Genomic DNA, 22,245 nt, shown 5'->3' with positions numbered 1-22,245 from the left:
TTGTATTTGAAGGAGAGGCCCCTAATTGCGTAGGTTGTTGCTCAAGAATCAGAGTGATGAGAATACCCTCCTTTTCAATTGTGGAAGAGAATGACAACATTTCCCCAAGTACCTTTAAATCTGGATGCATCACTTGTAAATGTTAATTCCACATAGACGGTGGAGGGAAAGCACTCTTAGTTATATGTGCATGCCAGTCAGCACAGTTTCCTTCATTTAGTTTATAGAACCAGCAAATTGCAACTACAACAACAACAGCAACAAAACTAATTACACCACCACTTGTGGAAAATAGCCTAAGACTGTTTGGAGGGTCTCGATTCCTCAAGCAGGATACCTCAAAACCTCCAACGGGCCTAGATTCAAGAGCCTGCAGCCCTTATGACAGATGACATACATTCACTGCTAAAAGAATATCAGAAAAGTCCAATAATTTGAGAACTGTTTGAATGGATTTGGTTTATTTTCTTTATCCGAAGCCTTGCCAAAAAGAATTTGTAATGTTTTTCAGCAGAGTAAAGAAATTGTTGGTGTATATTCTGTGCATGAATACACGAAATATATGACACACTTCTGAGCCATTTTAAGACTGGTAGCTTTGGGAACTATTCAGAAATTGGACACTGGCACCTGTGAATCCTTGTAGCCAAACTGTGCTCTGCTACTTGGCATGAAAATTCTAAAACATTCTTTTATTTCAAAGCCATTTAAATGCTGAGACTAATGTGGGCTGAATAAAAATTACATGGCACTTTGTTCTGCATCTAACATGTGGGTCTGTACTGTAAGAAATATTAATTGATGTATGCAAGATTATATAACTCCAGGTTTTCATCAGGACAGTGATCTACTGGATCGTCGAAAACACTGCTTTGGTGTCCAGTCTGAAACGGGAGAGGATCTCTACTTTTCTGTGGAATTAGAATGTGACCTCATATTATGGGAAAAGGCCTTCCAATCAGCAACTTTTTTAGAAGTGGAACGAATACAGGTAAGAAACATGCGGGTCAAATTCATTTTGGGTTATTATTATACAATACATTTTATGTGATAGTCAGTGCTTTTTTTCTGGGGGTACGCAGGGGTACGCATACCCCTAAACACTTTGTGAATCTAAGTTTGGTCTCATTGAGGGGCAGTATTTAAATATGAGTAGGAAAATGAGAGAACCCCTAAACATTTTTCTTTTCTTTTTTTTAAAAAAGCACTGATGATAGTGATAGTTATTACCAAAGACTTTTTTGGAGGGAGGGGGGAGGTTTGGAATATTTAATGGGAAAAAGGGTTAATGATCTACTACAAATTGTTTCCATACAGGAAAAAAAATCTCATTTAAAAACAAAACAAAATAGGGTTCTGTATATACTTTTAGTTTTTGAAACCCAAACACTGAAAGTACTAGTGAGATTAGGTGTGGTTGTTTGATACGTTCTTGACCAAACAAAAATGGCGGTTCAGCAGCTAGAAGCATTGGGTTGTAGCCTTCTGTTATTTTGCTTATTTTCTTAGCTTTTGCTTTGAAAATGAAAAATATCTGCTAATGAGATAAGGATAAACAATGGTGTGGCAGCACGGTGCATCCCAATAGTGGGGCTAGAAGCTTGAATCTGGGAAACTTGGGCCCAGATCATCCATGAAGCTTGTTGCATGGCCTTGGGCTAGTCACTATCAGCATAGTGGTTCTGATCTCATGGTAGAATTTATTCAAGAAGACAATGAGAAATTGGAATTTTATGGGATGGTAAAGGAGAGACCAGGACTTGGTAACATACATCTCACTGTCAACCTGAATGTTGTTGGTTTGAGTCCACCCAGGGACTCAAAGATTCTTGCATTGCAGGGGTTGGGCTAGATCAGGCATGGCCCAACTTGGCCCTCCAGCTGTTTTGGGATTACAACTGCCATCATCCCTAGCTAACAGGACCAGTGGTCAGGGATGGTGGGAATTGTAGTCCCAAAACAGCTGGAGGGCCAAGTTGGGCCATGAATACCTTCCAACCCTACAAGTCTGTGATTGTATAAGTGCAGATGATTTCAGGGTGGCAGAAGAAATTGGGAGTCACTATGTTGTTATGTAAATATTTATAAGAATAGAACATCTATTATTTTATTATACTTCATCCTTTTGAGATACTTTGGATGGGTATCTCTTATATTAATGGGTATAGTTTACATCCATTCCTGTTCTAGTAAATCAGCTTTCTCCCCTCTCCCCAACTTATCCAGGATCACAAATAGTGTCACGGATCACAAATAATGCACTTTTAATGCAAGTATTACGATTCTGCAATACTGATTGATGAACGACTCCCCTCCCCTCTAACCCTATAAACCTCTTAGCCCATTTTCAATTAATTACAATACGTTTCAAGTTGATATGCAGCCAGTGTTTGGCAGATCAATCAGATTGATTCAGTTGGCAGAGGCACAGAACCTGGTTACTATTTTGAGTTTTTACATATACAGAATAGTGCCAAAGCTCCTTCTTTTCACATAGAAACCTGGGAAAATCACGTAGTGTCTTGAGGGCAGGGAATGCTTCTGTGTAATATAATGGGGCAACCTTTACAAAAGAAAATGCATCTTGTTAGGAAATGTATGCAGTGGTGTGTTCTACTTGTTGAATAATGGATTTGCAGATAGTTCATCTCACTCAGATCAGTAGGATATGTAGCACTACAGCTTTGTTTAAATAACAGTCATAATGTACAACTATTAAGGTAAGGGGACCCCTGACCATTAGGTCCAGTCGTGGCCAACTATGGGGTTGCGGCGCTCATCTCGCTTTATTGGCCGAGGGAGCCAGCGTACAGCTTCCGGGTCATGTGGCCAGCATGACTAGTTTATCCTAATTTGTACCTTTATGAACTTTTTAAAAATTCGAACTTACATTTATGACCTTGTATCAACACTGATTTTGGAAAACTGGAATTCTGGCATGAACTTAGTAGCCAAGAGTCTCTGAACCTTTTCCACTTTAGAAATGGGCTTGGATGAGCTTTTTCCTCCATTGAATTCTCTCCCACTTTAAACATCTCCTACTAAGCTATAGTATACTTCAGGTTTTGGGGCCTGAGGAACATAATGCTTCAGTCTCTGCTCCTGAACTAGGACAACTGAATTATTCACAGACCCAGTTTTAAGATTCTGTACGTTTTGCACATGGTAGATTAAATATTGAGTTGCCTCTCTTATATGGGAAACTTTCATTCCGAATAGGGGTTTTTTCATCTTTTTCAGCGTGTGAAATCAATAATCAAAAGCAAATAATTCACTCTTTTTATGGCAGGTGTAATGTTTTAACGGTTTATATTAGATCTGTACGAACTTTGACATTATGTGCTCTCTTGGCAGCATTCTTCAATTTATTCTCTCCAAGTTCACAGCAAAGGGGATTAATTAAAGTAAGCTGAAAAGCTACAGGTGAAATAAAACCTCTGATTAGGAGCCAGAGAGTGAGAGGCTAGAGACTGACCCTTTACCACTCTAACCTGTGGTGCACATTAATATTTCTTTACCAATTTGTGACAGCTGCTCAAAGCCCGTTATAATCTTTCACCTTTCAATATTTCCTGCTAGGAGTTGTGCTTGTTACTCATAGCTTTGTAGTTGGGGGAGTGGGGAGGGGAAGACTGATCCTTAGGTGAAGTAATTGATGGAGCAAATCTAGCACTTGCAGAGGTATTGAACTGCTAAATTAGAACACTAAGCTGGATGGCCAGTGCGTTTAGAACAGAACTTTCCTTCAGTCTAAAGTTACTTCCTCATGCTTACCTGCCACACAGGTTAAAGCAGGTGTTGGGAACTTTTGGCTCGCCACGTGTTGAAAATGGCAGCTCCCATCAGCCCCAGCCAGCATGGCCGATGGTCAGGGATTATGAGAGTTGTAGTTCAACGTCATCCAGAGGGCCACAGGTTCCTCACACCTGTGTTTTAAAGTAACCCACATCACTTCTTCAACACAAGGTGCCACTGCAGTCCTTTACATAAAGAAGTTACTTTGCCCAGAAATTTGAGATAGGGATACATTTATGAATGTGTGTAACAGTGAGCATCCAAACCCTAAGTAAGGTATCTGAGGGACTGAAAATAATTACGAGGCTCTGTTTCCAGCCCAATGATCTCTGTGTTTTAATCATTTTTATAACTGAAAGATATGACAAAAGGAAGCAATTGTGGGTGTGTGTTTTTTGCAAGTTAATAAAATTAAACATTTATGCCCATAACATTTATTACTACATAATATGCTAAATATTAATAAAACTTACATGAAGTTGGTGAGCTTTAACAAGCAGTTGAGTCACAAATATGGCTGCTTATGAGGCTTTCCATTGATTACTTCGTTTTTTATTTTTCTCTGTGGAATGATTTGTTTCACCCACAAAATCAAAAATCATTTATTTTCTCCTATTACTTTTACTGGATGTTTTATGTACTAGTTTTTGCTAATAATTTTAAGCCCAGTATTTAATTTTATTTCTCTTGCAATAAACATTTTCTGGAAATCTTACAAAAAAAAAAAGAGAGAGAGCATCTGCATCTATGTACTCTGCTCTAAATTTTCCAACTTTGATAGGACTAATAATAATTAACTGGATGCAGGAATGCAGTTAATAATAATAATAATAATAATAATAATAATAATAATAACAACAACAACAACAATAACAATAACAATAACAATAACAATAACAATAACAATAACAACAATTTATTATTTATACCCTGCCCATCTGGCTGAGCCTCCGCAGCCACTCTGGGCAGCTTCCATAAAAACCAAAAATACAGTAAAATATCACACGTTAAAAACTTCCCTGAACAGGGCTGCCTTAAGATGTCTTCTGAATGTCAGGTAGTTGTTTATCGCTTTGACATCTGCTGGAACGGCGTTCCACAGGGTGGGCGCCACTACCGAGAAGGCCCTCTGCCTGGTTCCCTGTAGCTTCGCTTCTCGCAATGAGGGAACCGCCAGAAGGCCCCCGGCGCTGGACCTCAGCGTCCGGGCAGAATGATGGGGGTGGAGACGCTCCTTCAGGTATACTGGACCGAGGCCGTTTAGGGCTTTAAAGGTCAGCACCAACACTTTGAATTGTGCTCGGAAACATACTGGGAGCCAATGTAGGTCTTTCAAGACCGGTGTTATATGGTCTCGGCGGCCACTCCCAGTCACCAGTCTAGCTGCCGCATTCTGGATTAGTTGTAGTTTCCGAGTCACCTTCAAAGGTAGCCCCACGTAGAGTGCATTGCAGTAGTCCAAGCTGGAGATAACCAGAGCATGCACCACTCTGGCGAGACAGATGGACAGCCTACGTACCAGATGGAGCTGGTAAACATCTGTCCTGGACACAGATTTGACCTGTGCCTCCATGGACAGCTCTGAGTCCAAAATGACTCCCAGGCTGCGCACCTGGTCCTTCAGGGGCACAGTTACCGCATTCAGGACCAGGGAATCCCCTACACCTGCCCGCCTCCGGTCCCCCAGAAACAGTACTTCTGTCTTGTCAGGATTCAACCTCAATCTGTTAGCCGCCATCCATCCTCCAACCGCCTCCAGACACTCACACAGGACCTTCACTGCCCTCACTGGTTCTGATTTAAAAGAGAGGTAGAGCTGGGTATCATCCGCATACTGATGAACACCCAGCCCAAACCTTCTGGTGATCTCTCCCAGCGGCTGCATGTAAATGTTGAAAAGCATGGGGGAGAGGACAGAACCCTGAGGCACCCCACAAGTGAGAGCCCAGGGGTCTGAACACTCATCCCCCACCACTACTTTCTGAACACGGCCCAGGAGGAAGGAGCGGAACCACTGTAGGACAGTGCCCCCAGCTCCCAGCCCCTCAAGACGGTCCAGAAGGATGTTATGGTCGATGGTATCAAACGCCGCTGAGAGATCCAGCAGAACTAGGAAACAGCTCTCACCTTTGTCCCTAGCCCGCTGATCATCAACCAGTGCGACCAAGGCAGTTTCAGTCCCATGATGAGGCCTGAATCCCGACTGGAAGGAATCCAAATGGTCCGCTTCTTCCAGGCGTGCCTGGAGTTGTTCGGCAACCGCTCGCTGTATCACCTTGCCCAAGAATGGAAGATTTGAGACTGGGCGATAGTTGGCCATTGTGGCCGCATCTAAAGATGGTTTTTTAAGAAGCGGTTTAATAACCGCCTCTTTCAGTGGGTCTGGGAAGGCTCCCTCACGGAGGGAAGCATTCACCACCCCACGAAGCCCATCGCCCAGTCCTTCCCGGCTAGCTTTTATAAGCGAGGATGGGCAAGGATCCAGGAGACAGGTAGTTGGTTTCACTCGTCCAAGCAGCCTGTCCACATCCTCGGAGGTAACAGATTGGAATTGATCCCACTCAACTTGACTAGACAGAACTCTAGCACTCTCCCGCGGTGGAGTCTACTTCTTCCCGAATCTGAGCAATTTTATCTGCAAAAAACTTTGCAAAATCATTGCAAGAGAATATGTGGCCCGTACTGGGCCCCGATGTTACAGGTGGTTCCGCTAAATTGTGAACCACCTGAAAAAGTCTCCTGCTGCTGTTTTCTGCAGATGCAATAGAGGCGGTGAAGAAATTCTTCTTCGCCGTCGCTATCGCCACTTGGTAGGCTCGACGTTGAGCTCTAACCTGTGTCCGGTCAGATTCGGAATGAGTTATCCGCCACCGGCGCTCTAGCCATCTCAACGATTGTTTCATTGCCCTCAGATCCGTGGAAAACCACTGGGCTCTCTGGGCTCCATGCAATCGGAGAGGGCGCTTCGGAGCCAAACAGTCAATAGCCCTGGTTAACTCCGCATTCCAGCGGGCCACCAGGGAATCAGCTGAGAGGCCATCAACATGGGATAAAGCATCCCCTACCACTCTCTGGAAACCATTTGGATCCATTAAGTGGCGGGGGCGGACCATCCGTATTGGTCCCACCTCCCTGCAGAGGGGATGGGTCGCAGAGAAGTCCAGTTGCACCAGGAAGTGATCTGACCATTGCACTTCTTTTGTTTCACTTTTACTTAGTGTCAGATCACCAATATCCATAGAGGTAAACACCAGGTCCAAGGCATGTCCGCGGCTATGGGTTGGGCCAGACTTATTCAGGGACAGCCCCATGGAGGCCATGCTTTCCACGAAGTCCCGAGCTGCCCCTTGTAAGGTCGTGTCGGCATGGATGTTAAAATCCCCTAGGACGACCAAGCTAGGTGTCTCCAGGAGAACATCCGCCACGACCTGAAGCAGCTCGGGCAGGGAATCCTTGGTGCAGCGGGGAGGTCGGTACACCAAAAGGAATCCTGTACTGCCCCTATTGCCCAACTTCCAGAACATGCACTCAGAAAACTGGGTCTTCCCAATAGGACGCCTGGTGCAAACTAATGACTTTCTAAAAATCACTGCAAGGTTCTGGTTAGAACCTTCACTTAGCAATTTTAAGGAGCTGGTTGACAGGGCCGGAAATAATTTTTTTCACTCAGCCTGATTGGCACTTCCCTCTCACCTTTCCCCCAGTGAAATTATGGTCTTCCTTTGTTAGGCGGAACAACATTGTTTGTTGAGGGCAGAAATGGCATTGGGCAGGATCAACATAGGATGGGAGAGCCCATAAAGGGCCTGAGGGGACAATTGACCATGGCACCTCCAAGCTTGGGTTAAGGTGCCTGGTTGGAATCTGCACCCTGGTCACCCAGTGAGACCTTGCTTGCTTGGCTTGCACTACACAAAGTTCATCACTGGCTGACTCCCATGAAATGGGTTTGGGGTGGTCCAAACCCAGGAGACCCGTTCCATCATGGAATGATTACATAATCCAGGCCCCAATGTCATGTCAACCCTTACCCTTGCTTTTGCTGTCAATTTTATTACATCACTGTTCTAGGGTCTGGTTATTTTGCTACTCTGATGGGTCACATATTGTGCCTGCCTGGGCCTTACTTTTTGAGGGGAGGAACAAGTACCTGTTGTGGCAGGAAATAATGAAATCCCATGGATCAATTCTTCAGATCCATGCCAGTATTTATACTTTGTTGAGCCATGCCATATTCACTTGTGGAACACATGGCTCCAACATCTGAGCTATATCCATTGTTTATCATGCTATATAGAAAATATGTCCCAGTAGTTTGAATTATAAATGATACTTTTTGAGGACTGCTCTGGCAATGGCAGTTGCTGGCAGAGCTTTTCTAGAATGGACTCTTGCTCTTTTCATTCCATCTCTCTCCCCCCCCCCGACTTTCCTTGATTCCTACCAAATATTTGTGGTTGTCATGGGAGATAATAAAGTAATAATCTAAAGTCAACAGCCCTGGAGACGAATGCAGAATCAAGAAAGCTTGCCTCCTCAGCTATGGGCCAAATTTCTGTGGCTCTTCTTCCATTCAACCCTACCTTTCCCCCCTTTTTTCCGCCACCTATTTGGGATGGGACAATTTCTTTAGCATCTGAAGATATCACACTTTAGTTTGTCTTATTTTTATGCCTTTGCCAACATCTAAACATGGGCTGCCTAGAATTACTTGAAAAAGCTGTCCCACACGAAGGTGGTGCATATTGAATGGCACTTGTTTCAAAACACTGCTGTTCCAAAGAGCTCTAGTAACCCTTTTGGTTTGATAAGGGAATTAGACACCTGACACATACTTTGCAACCTACATATGTTTACAAAATGATTACTTTTAAAAATGTGGATGTATAGCATATAAGTAGTGCAATGAATACCCATCTCAGTGTCCCAACTAACTGGTTATTCTTGGTGCGTTCTATTCTGTTCCAAATATGGGAATGTTCCTGGGCTGTTTACAGGGACCTTCTAGGAAGCTTTGGAAGACTGACAGCATTGGATTTGCCCCTCTCATCCATGTGAACTCATTGTGATCTCTGTATGGGCTAAGAATCTAGAGTCAGCCCTTCAGGCTCCCTTCTTTTCTTGTGCAAAAAGCAGTGGCACGAAGAGATATCTCTCGCTCTATGCTCCCCCTCTCCACTCTTTATTTCCCCCCCTTGAATTTTGCCCTGATGCTGAGTAGGGCTATCTTCAAAAAGTGTAGCAACTGTGTGAGTAAATTTCTTGACCTTCGCAGTCACTGCCTCACATGCCTCAAAGAGGCTGACATCATTAAAATGTGAAAGTTTTTTTGCAGAAGTCTTGCAGAAAGTGCTCAGGAAACAAATTGTTGCCACCATGGACATTTCTCCCAAAGGCCATGCAGTAATTGATACTATGCAGGGGTGTAAAGGAAGGGATCCAGCATATCCAGTCTTCCAGAGCTTTCTAGAAAGTTCCACCAGTAGGTTGTGCAGGTGCTTTTCCATATCTGTGACTGCATTTACAGGTGAGCCACTTTAGGTTTTGCTGTTATTTGTTTGTTTATTGAAATCATGTTAGTTATGAATTATATGATTTGAGAGAATTTTTTGGGGGGGAAGCTGTTGTCAGAAAACAGAAATCTGAATTTAAATTGATAGGAATCACTTTGCAGTGGACAACTTAATTAGCGATCAAATTATTTCTGCTTGGCAGTTTCTGTTTAAACATTTGTTTTGTATAAAAAGTCCTTAAGTAGCTCTAAACTAGGGTTTTCATCAGTCTCAGAAGGATTTCAAAAGATTTGTCTCTGACTTTAATGTGAAAAGGTAGCATCTTTCATAAGCACTTCTGTGATGAGTAGCTTGGCCTTTTCAAGCTCTGCTGTGCACTTCACATCTTGACAATGATGTTCTGATCAGAAAAATACCTAATTTGTGCTGAGCAGTACTAGCTTGGCATTAGGAACCAGAAGCCAACTATCAAACAAGGAGCTCAGTAGGAGTATGCAATTTGTTGTTAACTGAAACTCAGTGTTGAACAGTTTCATTTTATCAATGCAAACCAAAATGTCACACTGCATGGGGGGGGGGGGGGTTGGAGAAATAAGAAACTCAAAATAAAGGTAGTTCTTCCGATTTCCTTAAATGTTAAAAGTGCTGTATTAGCAACTTGCTGGCAATGGAAGTTTGGTCATTTGCCCTTATCAACACATTTCCTGACATAAATTATTTGAAAATGAAATTGGGAGGGGGGTCAACTATAATACAAATCATAAAAATAGATAAATGCAGGTCCATCAAATAGTTAGGTTGAAGTTCACAAGAGCCTCACTAGGAAAATTCAGGGAACCTAAGAGTCTTCTTATCCCTTGTCTTCTTTGATGAGCCGTTACATCAACAGCAAATACCTAGTCATTATATATTTTGTTTACATACTCACTTCCAGTAAAATATGTTTATCTTGCATTAAAGTAATGGGACATAAAAGCTGCATATAAAAGTGCCTCTTTATTTACCAAAGGTGCATGTGTCTCCAGTCATATGTGAGCAGATGTATTCCATGTGTGATCAGAAATTAGGAGGTGATGCATTTCACTCTCAATTACTTCATTTACATTGAGGAATGGGCAAAGACAGTTGAATTCCAATAAAGTGGTACCTTGGTATACAAACTTAATCCGTTATGGAAGTCCAAGGCGTGCTTTCCCATAGCAGCGGGGGACTCAGTTTACAAATGGAACACACTCAACAGGAAGTGAAACATGTTCTTATTCCAAGGCAAAGTTCACAAACCAAAACACCTACTTCCAGGTTTGCAGTGTTCTTAATTCAAGTTGTTCATAAAGTACCACTGTATTTACTTACCTACTATGCTAAATTGTAGCCAGATAGTCAGGGTGGCACATCCTGCTTCACCACCTGAGGAAAAATGGGAGGTATTGCATTGCACTGCTGCCACCACCACCCCTACAACCCCCTGCCTGTTTCTGCCGCTCCTGCCTGCTATTCCGCCACTGCACACTCAGCCCCTATGTGTTTTCCATGTAGGTAGAGGTAGAAGCTCTCTTTCATGGAATGCAAATAGCCAGTTGATTGAATGGCTAAGGGTTTGTGTTACTTGCAAAGATGTATTTTGTTCTTGCCAGGGCTAATTTGTAACTAAACGGGTATTTCCCCTTAGCTATAATTTTTCAAAATACATGTACTCAACTGAAGCGCTATCTAACGTGCTGTGTTTTTCAATCTTTTCTAGTGCAAGACATATGCCTGTGTTCTGGAGAGTCATCTTATGGGGCTTACCATAGACTTTGGCATGGGTTTCGTATGCTTTGATGCTGCAACAAAGGTAAGGCCATGAGAAGATGTTTACATGCTGTTAATGATTCATTTCCAAGAATTATCTTTTCAATTGAGAGTTGAGCCATTGTTTGAAGTCTGTCACTATGCTGTATTTGCCTCCCCCCCCCCATATGAACCAACCTGGACCCTGTGATCATAATCTGAGGCTCTCCATGAGAGGTCCTGAGGGTGGCAACAGAAGAACGGGCCTTATCTGCAGTGGATCCCTGCTTGTGGAATGCTCTCCCCAGGGAGGCTTGCCTGGCACATTCGCTGCATATCTTTAAGTGCCAGGCAAAAACATCCCTCTTCTCCCAGATTTTAGGCTAATTAAAGAATCTATGGCATTTAAAACTTGGAGATATTGTTTTTGTATACATACTATGGTATGTATTTTTCTGTTTTTATATTGTAACTCACCCTGTGATCCTCAGATGAAGGGTAGTATAGAAATTTAATAAATAATAATTTTATCCTATCACATTCTCAATATGCTTTTTAAAATAGTTCCTGCAGGACTTATTTCTGTAGCATGTTCTTGAGATGGAATGCATGAATTGATCCTTTTATACACTCCCTGCTCTTCTACTTGTTCCATCTCCTTTCCTTTCTCTCCCCCTTCTCCATGAACATCATAAAGCACACAATTCAAAAGCTCTAAAAAGGGACAAACTTCTAGAGATATGGCCAAAGTTCACATGAAGTTTGGAATTCAGTCTGGTGTTCCATTTGAAGAGAAGCATTGCATCTCTGGAATTCTTTTCCAGTTTAGTTTAGTTTTTTTTTTTTCTAATTCAGTTCAGAGATGAACTCCTCCTTTACCTAATCTCTCTTACCTAGTAGCAGGTGCTGCTGCTCTGGTGGCAAAGAATGTGTGGGGACATCTTTCCTTGCCTCACCCTCCTTCCCACAGCAGCAATCTTGATGCCAGGAGCTTGGGGAAATATAAAACCTTCATACTGTTACCACAAGAGCAGAAAGTGCTGCCACTGGGCAAGGGGATTTGGGTGCTTATGAGAAGGGGGGAGGGGGGAGCAGCATTAAGCACTGCACTCACACTGATGCCATTGGGAGAATGACAGAGTCCATTCTTGCTTTTAACCGGTTCAGAATAAACTCAGCCAATTTTCCATTCTCAAGGAGGAAGGGGAGAAACTCATTTTGACAAGCCTAATTATAAATGTAATCCGTGCAAACTTGCCTATTGCTACAAATTTCTTAAACAAACGAGAAAAGGGACTGAAGCTTTTAGCATGCAGACAATATCCTTTTGAATCATAGCCCTTCATTCCGTGGCCCTGACTGAGGGAGCCGGAAGCAGAGAATGGGGTTTTGGTTGTGTTCCTAACGTTTCCTCCTCCATAGTAAGAGCTCTGACAGTGCTGATAACCTATAATGCATTCAAAAAAAAGGTGCCTGTGCCAGCTTCTGTTTCCTACTCCCCCTCACAACAAATGATATGGAGTGAAATAGGTTTCTACTTGCAGATTGTTTTCTCTGGATCAGGGTGATTGTTTTATTATCTAGATGTTAATAGAAAAATCACAATCCACATTGGTCAAATGTCAAGATTGCACTTTCTCTATGAGAGTCATGAAAAACAAAGCACAGTTTGTTTTTCTTCTTCCATGGTGTTACTTTCCTCTAAAATCTCTTTCAACACCGTTTCCTCTGATAGAATCCATCAGATAGGAAACTGCACTAACAAAACTATTAACATAGTTATGGCTTCGGAATTATATTTTCAGAACAGAAGAAACCACACACAGATATCTTAATCAACATATCCAGCTGGCAACAGTGTCAGAATAAGAGAAATGTCTGCCTTCCAGACAGAAACCATTAGAATCAGCCTCAGTCCTTGTAATATTTTCTCTAGCCTTATAAAACCCTACTTGGCTCACTCACCTGAAGCAAGTAATTTGCTTTGACAGGCCACTGACATACTATCAGCTTTTACATTATCATGATTACCGCAAACCTGATCTATACTTCACTGAAGTCAGTGGGTGGCTTTCCATTGATTTCTCCCCCCCCTGCAAAAATATACCCCAGGACTCCTCAAAGAACACTGCAGATTATTTTCCCAAGGTATTTACTTGACCAGAAGAATAAATTTGGTTTGGAACCCCCACATACCCCCATTCATATTCTCTTTGTGCACATTACTGTGTTTTTATTATTAAGAGCTGGGCCAAATTTCTGACAGCTTCAATTTTCATGTCAAAAATTGCACTTCTGACCAATCAGGGCCTTTATTGATCAGCTAAGCAATGTGCAGGAAAATTATGAGAGTTTCTGCATGTATCATCCATATCAGTACACAAATCACTGCTCAGCGGTGTTGAAAAGTCCCTGATCTGGCCCACAAGAAAATGCCAGCAGGGTTTTGAGATCTCTGAGCTTTTCTCACCAAACTTTGAGAGAGCCTCTGACTCAACTGAGTGAATCCATTTCTTGAGGACATGGTGAGGTGGGGGCTGTCGCCAGTCACATGAATTGTAGGAGAAGGCTTGCCCACAGAAAGCAGATAAAGGGACTAAGCCCAAGATTTTGGTCCAGTTAGGAAGCTTCCTTGAGGTTGGTGACACAAGCATAGGAATTCAACAGCTTTATTCTGACATTCTGCTCACTGCTAACAATAATACAAGAGGAGGAACCGATTGCTCAGGGTTCCAGATCACATGGGAGCTTGTACTATGAAGATTCCTACCTCACAGCAATGGTATTTTTCAGTAGAAAGCTACTGCTACCCAATATTATTGATCTTTACAATTTATTACTTGTGGCAGCAACACTCATAACAGCATATCATAATCTATCCTGGTATTTTTATTTTTTTGAGAAACTCAAAAAGCCTTTTCGTTATCTTTGAAATTCATGAGTGAAGACAAAATCCTACTGCTGCTTTTCCTTTTCTGATGCCAGTAAAGTTGAATAATTCAAACTTGAGATCCTTACCCTTTTATCTCTCCTGCCATTCATCAAAAACTGGGGGGTTGGGGTGATGAGTGATGGCCTTTGGGTTTCAAAGCCTTTGTAGTTCTTGATTATTATTACGTCACTTTTCTATAGCAAACAACATCTAAAGTAGCCAGCAAGAAGTGTAAACACAAAGCATACAAATATTAAAATTACACAAAGCACAAATTAATTATTCTTTAGTAAGCATCCTTTAGATTTTTTATGGATTGAATACAGAGGCCAGGATCAATTCCTGTGGCTCAAGCAGGCAAACAAGCCAAAGCTGGTTAAAAAGTGCAGGCTAAATCCAGGAGCAAATCCATCTGTACATACCTTGGAAGAGAAAGCATCTTCATCCAGAAGAGATTGGATATTCATCTTCAAATTAATGGAGCCTTTAACAGCATTTCCATCTTATCTGGATGAAGTATCAAGTTGTACACCCCCCCCCCCCAATTCTTCCCTGGTACCATATGCCAGTTCAAGACTGTCACCTACCACTTTGTGTTCAGAAAATGGAAATGTGTCATTATCATTATTCTGATGGTAGTTCAGTCATTGTTTCAGTTCCCATATTGTAATTTTCTGTCCAAAAGAGCAATCAACTCCCTACAGTCTTTATTGGAATCCAGTATCATGGCTTTTGCAGAATAGCATGTATTGTTAGGGTTTCATTACCACTATCAGCAAACTAGGAAATATTTATGTAACGCTCCCCACCCCTTTAGCCTGAGCATAACTATGCATAAATTATGCTTGGTATGAAAAAGGTGACTGAAACATTGGAAGTTGTGTCATTAATAGAAACACTAGAAGCTGCCTTATTTCAAATCAGACCACTGCACTGATAAAGCAGCAGATCTCCAGGGTTTCTGATGGGGGATATTTTCATTCCTAACTGGAGATGCAGCCAATTAAACCTTGGACCACCTTCATGCAAACCAGATGCTGTACCACTGAGTTGTAGCCCTTCCCCATAAACATAAAAGGCTACCTTACATCAAGTCAGATGATTGGTCCATTTTGCTTAGTAATCTTGACACTGATTGGCAGTGGCAGTCCAGGGTTTCAGGCAGGCAATCTTCTCCAGCCCTACCTGGAGTTGCCTGAGTTTGAACCCATGACCTTCTGCAGGCAAACTTGATCCTCTACCTCAAAAGACAAACAAAAGAAAGTCCTTTTCATATCATATCACATAGTTAACTGAATGGAAGTTGCTGCCACTAGATGTAAGACAGGGGGCTTCAGAGGGTAATAAAAATTAATTCACAGAGGATATGCCTATGAATATTAACCATGGCAGCTAAATTGTACCTTCAAATTCAGAGGCAGCTTGTCTCAGAATATTATTTGTTGTGGGGAACAGATGCCTTCTTGACATATTTGTAGAATTCCCGAAACCATCCGGCTGATCACTTCTAGAAGCAGGATGCTGGACTCAATGGATCCTTGGTGTTATCCAACAGGGATATTCTTGGTTTTGAAATTCCTCAACCCACAAAGCCAGATGGCTTTAGCAGCTTCCATGTTTTCTAAAATCGGGTCATTATTAGCTGGCAATGAAGCTAACCCTGCAGCTTCCAATTAAAATTAAATCACTTGTGCCAAACAAGGAAAAAAGCAAGTGCCTAAGAAGTAATCAGGATTCTTCACCACTCCAAACCCAGCACCTGGCACACTTGAGGATAGCTTTCATTTTGGTCGAGCTGGCATGATGGGATGGCTGATACACTGCCTATTTCCCAGAGTGCCAATTCCAAGCTCTGCTAAGTAGCAAAGCTTTGTAACAAAAGTGAATTCAAGGAAGGATGTATTAAGCCCATCTTGGAACAGTGTGTTTGCATGATACAATGTCAAGAGCAATAAGAATGTGATGCTTCTAGAGGTTTTTTTTCCCCAATTAGATGTATCCTCTAATAAAATCAAGAGGAACAGATGTTTCTAACAAGAGCTATGTCGGCCTCATTTGGATGTAATGCAACACTATAATTGAGTGTTGCAGGAATGAGCCTGGGCTTCATTAGCCACCCTGCCCTCTGTTTTCCTCTAGTGCAGGCACAAGGAGAACAGTAGTTTTCACTTCCATTTTTAACTAACCAGAGTTTAACTAACCAAATCCCAACAAAACCATGGTTTAGGAAATTGGTTTGTTTTCCTAAGCCTGCAGCCCCTCAGATGCTGTTGAACTAGAACTCCCATCAGCCTTGTCCGCGGTGTCTGGATCTGGTGGGAGTTGTAGTGGAACAACAACTGCAGAGCTACAGGTTGGCCACCCCAACTCTACATTACGGTTCAGATGAGCCTCTTTAAAGTTTGGATGTAACAATACACTGTGGGTAAATCAGAATGGAAACCAACGTTTCCAATTTCCTCCTTGCAGCCATACGAGAAGAGGAAATGAGGAGCACACAAGTCCAGAGCTCAGGCAGTTAATGCTAAACCATTTCACACCAGGCCTGTGAGAATCAACAAATTAGGTAGGAAGTTCAGGTTTCCTGACATAGGGTAAAATATGTTCAGCCAGTTGTAGTATGAAATGTAAAATTAATAATGTTTCCTAGCAAGTGCACATTGATAGTTCCCATTATTTTCATTTTGCTGAGAAGCAGTTCTTGAAATACTGCATTATCCTGGAATTTGGAATGGAAAATGAGAAGTTTTGTGATGATCAAAAGATCACAGAAAAGTTAGAGAGGGAGGGTGCTTATTAACTTTTTCTTGCAACTACTGTACATTTTGTTTGCTGGTGCCTGGATGGCCGCCATTGGATGGTTTGTAGTGGTTTTGTGCTTTGGTTTTTTTCCTGCTCATTTTTGACCTTCTGAACATGTGCATTTGTAACCCTCCTTTCAACAAAGCTTCCAGGGCAGCTTATGTAAACAGAATACAAAAAACCCCACTTGTTTAAAAAAACCAGCAAGCAATAGCAGAAATAATAATGATAGCTAGATAAAAGCAGCAAGAAATCATTTGATAGAAATGAAGGCCAACTGAGAAGCTAAAGCAGGTCTAGGAAAATAAAAAGGTCTCTGCTGGATGTGAAGGCACCAGGCAAACCCTCTCCCCTTGCTTTAGACCCCCCCCCCATCGCTATAGCCCTTCTAAGTTCATGATCCTTGCTACAATGTTGTGCAGGTGTCCTATGCCGAAACAGCATCTGCAAATGGACAATTAGGATCTTGCATCAAGTGCCTTCGAAGGGTAATGAAAGTGCATCAACAAATGAGACTATCAGGTGTGGGGCAAGTAGTCATGGTTTAGAGAAAGCAGCATTGCAGTCTAAATTGGGACTCATACAGAGATTTCCCACCCAGCCCTGATTAATAAGCTTAGTCATCTTATAGCAATCTTATTGTGTCTAAAAATCTTCTGTAGAGGTCCATATCCAGGAAATTTGTTGAACAGAGATATAATACACGGCTGCAAAGAAGCTGTTGTGGCTCTTTGACTTTGGAATCCCTCTCTAAGGAGCCACACCTAGTGCCAACATTACAATCTTTTCAAGATTTTGCTCTATATCCCAGGCATTTAGTTGGAACTGTTTTTGTTCTTTTGTTAAAATCTGAGAATGGGAAGTTGCACAATGTGTCATTGCTGAAATGAAGTTTATCGGTAGTCTAGAGGCAGGGGTAAAGCAAATGAAAGGCTGGAGATGACTGGTTAAAATGCTTAATTTAACCCACTGAAATTGATTGCAGTTATGGCCCAGAATGCTAGATTAGTTTTCAAAGATCAATCAGTGGATGCTTATTTCTTCAGATTAACACGGTTGTCACCATCTTGCCCTTCTTGTAAGCTTCCCTTAGGCATTTGTCCATAGCTAGAGACAGAATGATGTACCAGATGGCCTGTCTCAGCATAGCAATTTTATACCCAAGTTAAATATCTCACCCTCAGTATCTGCTTCTTCACTTTGGGGTTAATAGTGACCTGGAGGAAATAAGGATTACAGAGCATTATCTCTATTAGTATTTTCCACATTAATGTGTGTGTGTGGAGGGGAGGAATCTTCTAATTTGTTTGCTAACTGTAAACCCTGAAGCTTAAATACAACTGTATTTTCAGGGAGGCTTCAATTAAACTAAAAAAAGAACTACAATACAAACAATTATAAAATTGTCCACCATTATAAAACCAGCATGTGAAAATACAAAAAAAAATATACACTGAGGGCTTAAAACCCTAAAACTTGTATTTATCTGATGCTGAGCAGCAATACCTATTACTTTTGGAAAGCCAAACTTATACTGGCTATTGGAAACTTTATAACTTTTGGCTATAAATTTGCATTTATGAACTTGAGCTCCCCAGCCCAGAGATCCCAATGTGCTCATTGTATATTACATTATAATATGTTCTAACATTTAGTATTAAACTGTTGTTTTAAGAACTGAGAGAACCTGTGTGAGGGAATCCTGACACCCAAAACGGAATGCAAGACTGCTGTAAAAAGCTTGGATGCTACACTATTGTACCAAGTGTACATGATGCTGAGGCATGCACCTGAATAAGTACTCCCACAGACCTGCCACTTTGCCAGAAATTTGAATATCTTCATAAGGCTTACATATAGCAGCCCATGTTTACATCTCAAAAACGTAAAGAAGACCATTTATTCACATCCCGTATTCAGTGAATGCTGAAGGGCTACCTCTTTCCCCTGGCCTTTGACACTTGAGACGTTCACTTTTAGAGCCTACCCTATTTTTTATGTCTGTATGGAAACACCGTTTACCTTCCCGCCATAGCGGTACCTATTTATCTACTTGCACTTTTAAGTGCTTTCGAACTGCTAGGTTGGCAGGAGCAGGGACCGAGCAATGGGAGCTCACCCCGTCGCGGGGATTTGAACCGCTGACCTTCTGATCCGCAAGTCCTAGGCTCTGTGGTTTAACCCACAGCACCACCCGTGTCCCTTGATAGGTAGAGTTTGTAATATTTCATCATTCTTTGGGGAACAATTTCTCTAAAGGCAGTTGGGTCCATTGCCCCAGGTTACAGTTTTGGAATTACAGATGGTTTCTTTGCTTTCACAAGAGCTGAATGAAGCCAAAGTCCCATGTGTGGCAATCTGATTGGTGTATTTGTCTCACCTAGAAATGGGCATACAGATATAGTTTGATAATGATGGGTAGAAGGAAGTTCTAAAGCACAAGATGATAGTCCTATGTTTTCCCCCTCAGGTAGGAAGCCATTTGGAAACCCTGCTCCATTACATAACATTCATCAGCCCATTTGGCCAATTTTATTGAAATGGAAGTCATCAGAACACTAACTTTGCACTAGGAAAATGAGTTAATATGCAAATAAATAGGTGCTCAGGACAGGAGATGGAGTCTGGCTTATTTACCACATCTTTGACATAGTGTAAATTGGGGTCTTCTCTTTACTTCTATCTTTTGTTGTTAACGAGGGTCAGGCGAAGCTAAAAGGATTTCAACGAACATTTCACAAATGCAGCCTGACTGCTCTGAACCAGACACTGTCAAAATGTAATGCAGTTTTATGATCAAAGAGATTCTGGAGCAGAGAACAATGCTCTTGTTTAATTTTATTATCACTGGTACGTTATAAAGTTCCCTAGAAGGACTTTTTCTCTGCTTATATTTTGTGTGCTGATGTTCCTGTGTATGTTTTTTTTTCCTCCCCCCCCCCCCCCTTTTAGGCTGTACTATGGCGGTACAAGTTTTCCCAGCTTAAAGGGTCTTCAGATGATGGCAAGAGCAAAATCAAATTCTTGTTCCAAAATCCAGATACTAAACAGATTGAAGCAAAGGTAAAAGCAAGAACTCCAATATGTTTCCCTTGTCTGAAGGATATTAGAACAAGTAATCAGGGGCAGGGAAGACAACAATATTTGATGCTCATGTACTGATGCTTAAATAACAAGATGAACACTCATTTCTGTTGCTATTTTGTCTGAGAACTAGAAAAAAGGTAAAGTAAAAATCAGGCAGAGCTGCCTGCAAAGCCAAGCCAAGCCGATAACTAGGTTGATGTATTGTAGTCTTCATTTAGTAGGAAATTGGACATTGAGAGGACAGTTCCTTCAGTGTGGAAGTCTGCCCCTCAGTAGCTAGTCCAGTTATTTAAGGTATTATCTGTTTTAATACACATACAAAAAGGCTATTGCTGTAACTATACACACTGCTTGTACTCCGGGGAGGTCACTTGAGTGCTCCTAACATAGCACTCCCATAGGGTGCACTCCATTGTCTCTTGAGGACAGATGGATGCCATCATGGGCCATCTCTGGCTAGCTATGTGAAGTTGCCTTGGCTTGTGATCCTAAACTGAATGCAACAGCACTTGGCTTTTAATTAACCAAACTTTTCTCACCTCATGAATTCATGAACGTGCTCAAATTCCAGCTCTTTACTGGGTCTAGAGATTATGGAGAGTCTGCCCCTCCCCCAAACGCATAACAATACGTTGTGATAAAGGGTGCTACAGATATTTATTAGGTATGCATTTCAACTTTGTGGTTTGGCAGAGCTTAGCATATGCTATGAATACTAAACTACCCAGGTGAAATTATGCCACATACTTACTTCATTTATTATATCAGGTAGCCGATGCCATTCCTGCTTCTCAGCCACCTGGTAACAGCAGACTGTGCTGAGACAGAACTTGTACACCTTTCTTCCCTCTGATTCCTAATCTTTGTCAGAAAGTGTTGCTGTAACAACAGGGTGGGGGAATGCTAGTGGATTTGTCTATGTGTTGTGGTTATACATTGTGGAGTTATATATATATATTTTTAAAAAAATAATATTTATTAAATTTTCCAATAAGAACATCTAAAATGTCTAAGATGTCAGTGTTCTTGAGGAGCAGCCAATCCTTCAACCAGCAGAAAGCTGCTGATTCATAGTAAAGTTTCAAATCTGGCAGGACAAATCCCCCCCTTTCCTTTGCATCAGTTAAAATCTTAAATTTATTCTGGGCTTTTTGCCCTGCCAGATAAATTTAGAAATATCTCGCTGCCATCCCTTAAAACACTCCATCTTATCAACAATTTGCAATGTTTGAAACAAAAATAACATTCTAGGCAATACATTCATCTTGATAGCTGCTATTCGACCAGACAAAGAAAGCTTCAAGTTCGACCAAATTTCTAAATCTTTTTTCACTTGGTTCCAACATTTCTCATAATTGTCTTTAAATAAGTTCATATTTTTAGCTGTCATGTTAATCCCCAAATATTTTACACTCTTAACCACTGTTAACCCTGTTTCATTCTGAAACCTCTCCTTCTCTCTTACTGTTAGATTTTTCTCTAATACCTTAGTCTTTAATTTATTTAATTTAAATCCTGCCACTTGACCAAACTCTTGAATTAATTCCAAAACCCTTTTGGTACTGGATTCCAGCTCTTGCAATGTAAGTACCAAATCATCTGCAAATGCTCTCAATTTATATTGTCTCGCTCCGACCTGAACCCCTTTAACCAGCTGGTCCTTTCTTATCATGTTCAGCAAAACCTCTAGGACCGAAATAAAAAGTAGGCTACTTTTTACCCTTTACATTGTGGAGTTATATACAAGAGAAGGAACGAAGACTATTTACTTTAATAATAATAATTTTATTATTTATACACCACCCATCTGGCTGGGCTGTTCCAGCCACTCTGGGCAGCTTGCAACACATATTAAAACATCAAACATTTAAACTTCTCGATACAGGTCTGCCTTCAGAGGTCTTCTGAAAGTTGTATAGTTATTTTTCTTCTTGACATCTGATGGGACGGTGTTCCACAGGGAGGGCGGCACTCCTGAGAAGGCCCTCTGCCTGGTTCCCTGTAACCTCACTTCTCGCAATGAGGGAACCACCAGAAGGCCCTCGGCGCTGGACCTCATTGTCTGGGCTGAATGATGGGCATGGCAGCACTCCTTCAGGTATACAAGGCCTTTGAAGGTCAGCACCAACCCTTTGAATTGTGTGGCGCTGGTCTGAGTCCTAGACTTTTGCATGTTATGAAGAAGCAGCTTCCTGTTTTATGCTTCTGTTATAACTTGCAAACCCTCAAAGTGAGAGACATCTGATGCCAGGACAGCTTATCTACAGGGAAGAAAATGGGGCAAGGGACAGCAACCATATGTTCATTTTTAGTGCTTCCTTATAGCATGTGAGTAAAGGATATTAC

At 41.6% G+C, this 22,245-nt stretch overlaps 1 protein-coding gene across 3 annotated transcripts in view; it reads left to right on the top strand.

Annotated features, from left to right (window-relative positions):
• The window catches only part of SNTG1 (syntrophin gamma 1), a 231,328-nt gene that overhangs the window by 195,770 nt on the left and 13,313 nt on the right, over positions 1-22,245 (top strand). For all 3 annotated transcript variants that reach the window (XM_083747840.1, XM_083747839.1, XM_083747841.1), the window contains 3 exons: positions 839-991; positions 11,050-11,142; positions 19,765-19,875. In XM_083747840.1, coding sequence (XP_083603966.1) covers positions 839-991; positions 11,050-11,142; positions 19,765-19,875 — 357 coding nt within the window. The remainder of the gene's footprint in view (positions 1-838; positions 992-11,049; positions 11,143-19,764; positions 19,876-22,245) is intronic.

This window comes from Podarcis gaigeae (assembly GCF_964106915.1).
Source record: "Podarcis gaigeae genome assembly, chromosome: 7".
NCBI classification, from domain to species: domain Eukaryota; kingdom Metazoa; phylum Chordata; class Lepidosauria; order Squamata; family Lacertidae; genus Podarcis; species Podarcis gaigeae.
The sequence above is the reverse complement of the archived record's forward strand: the minus strand, read 5'-3'. Positions and strand labels throughout refer to the sequence as shown.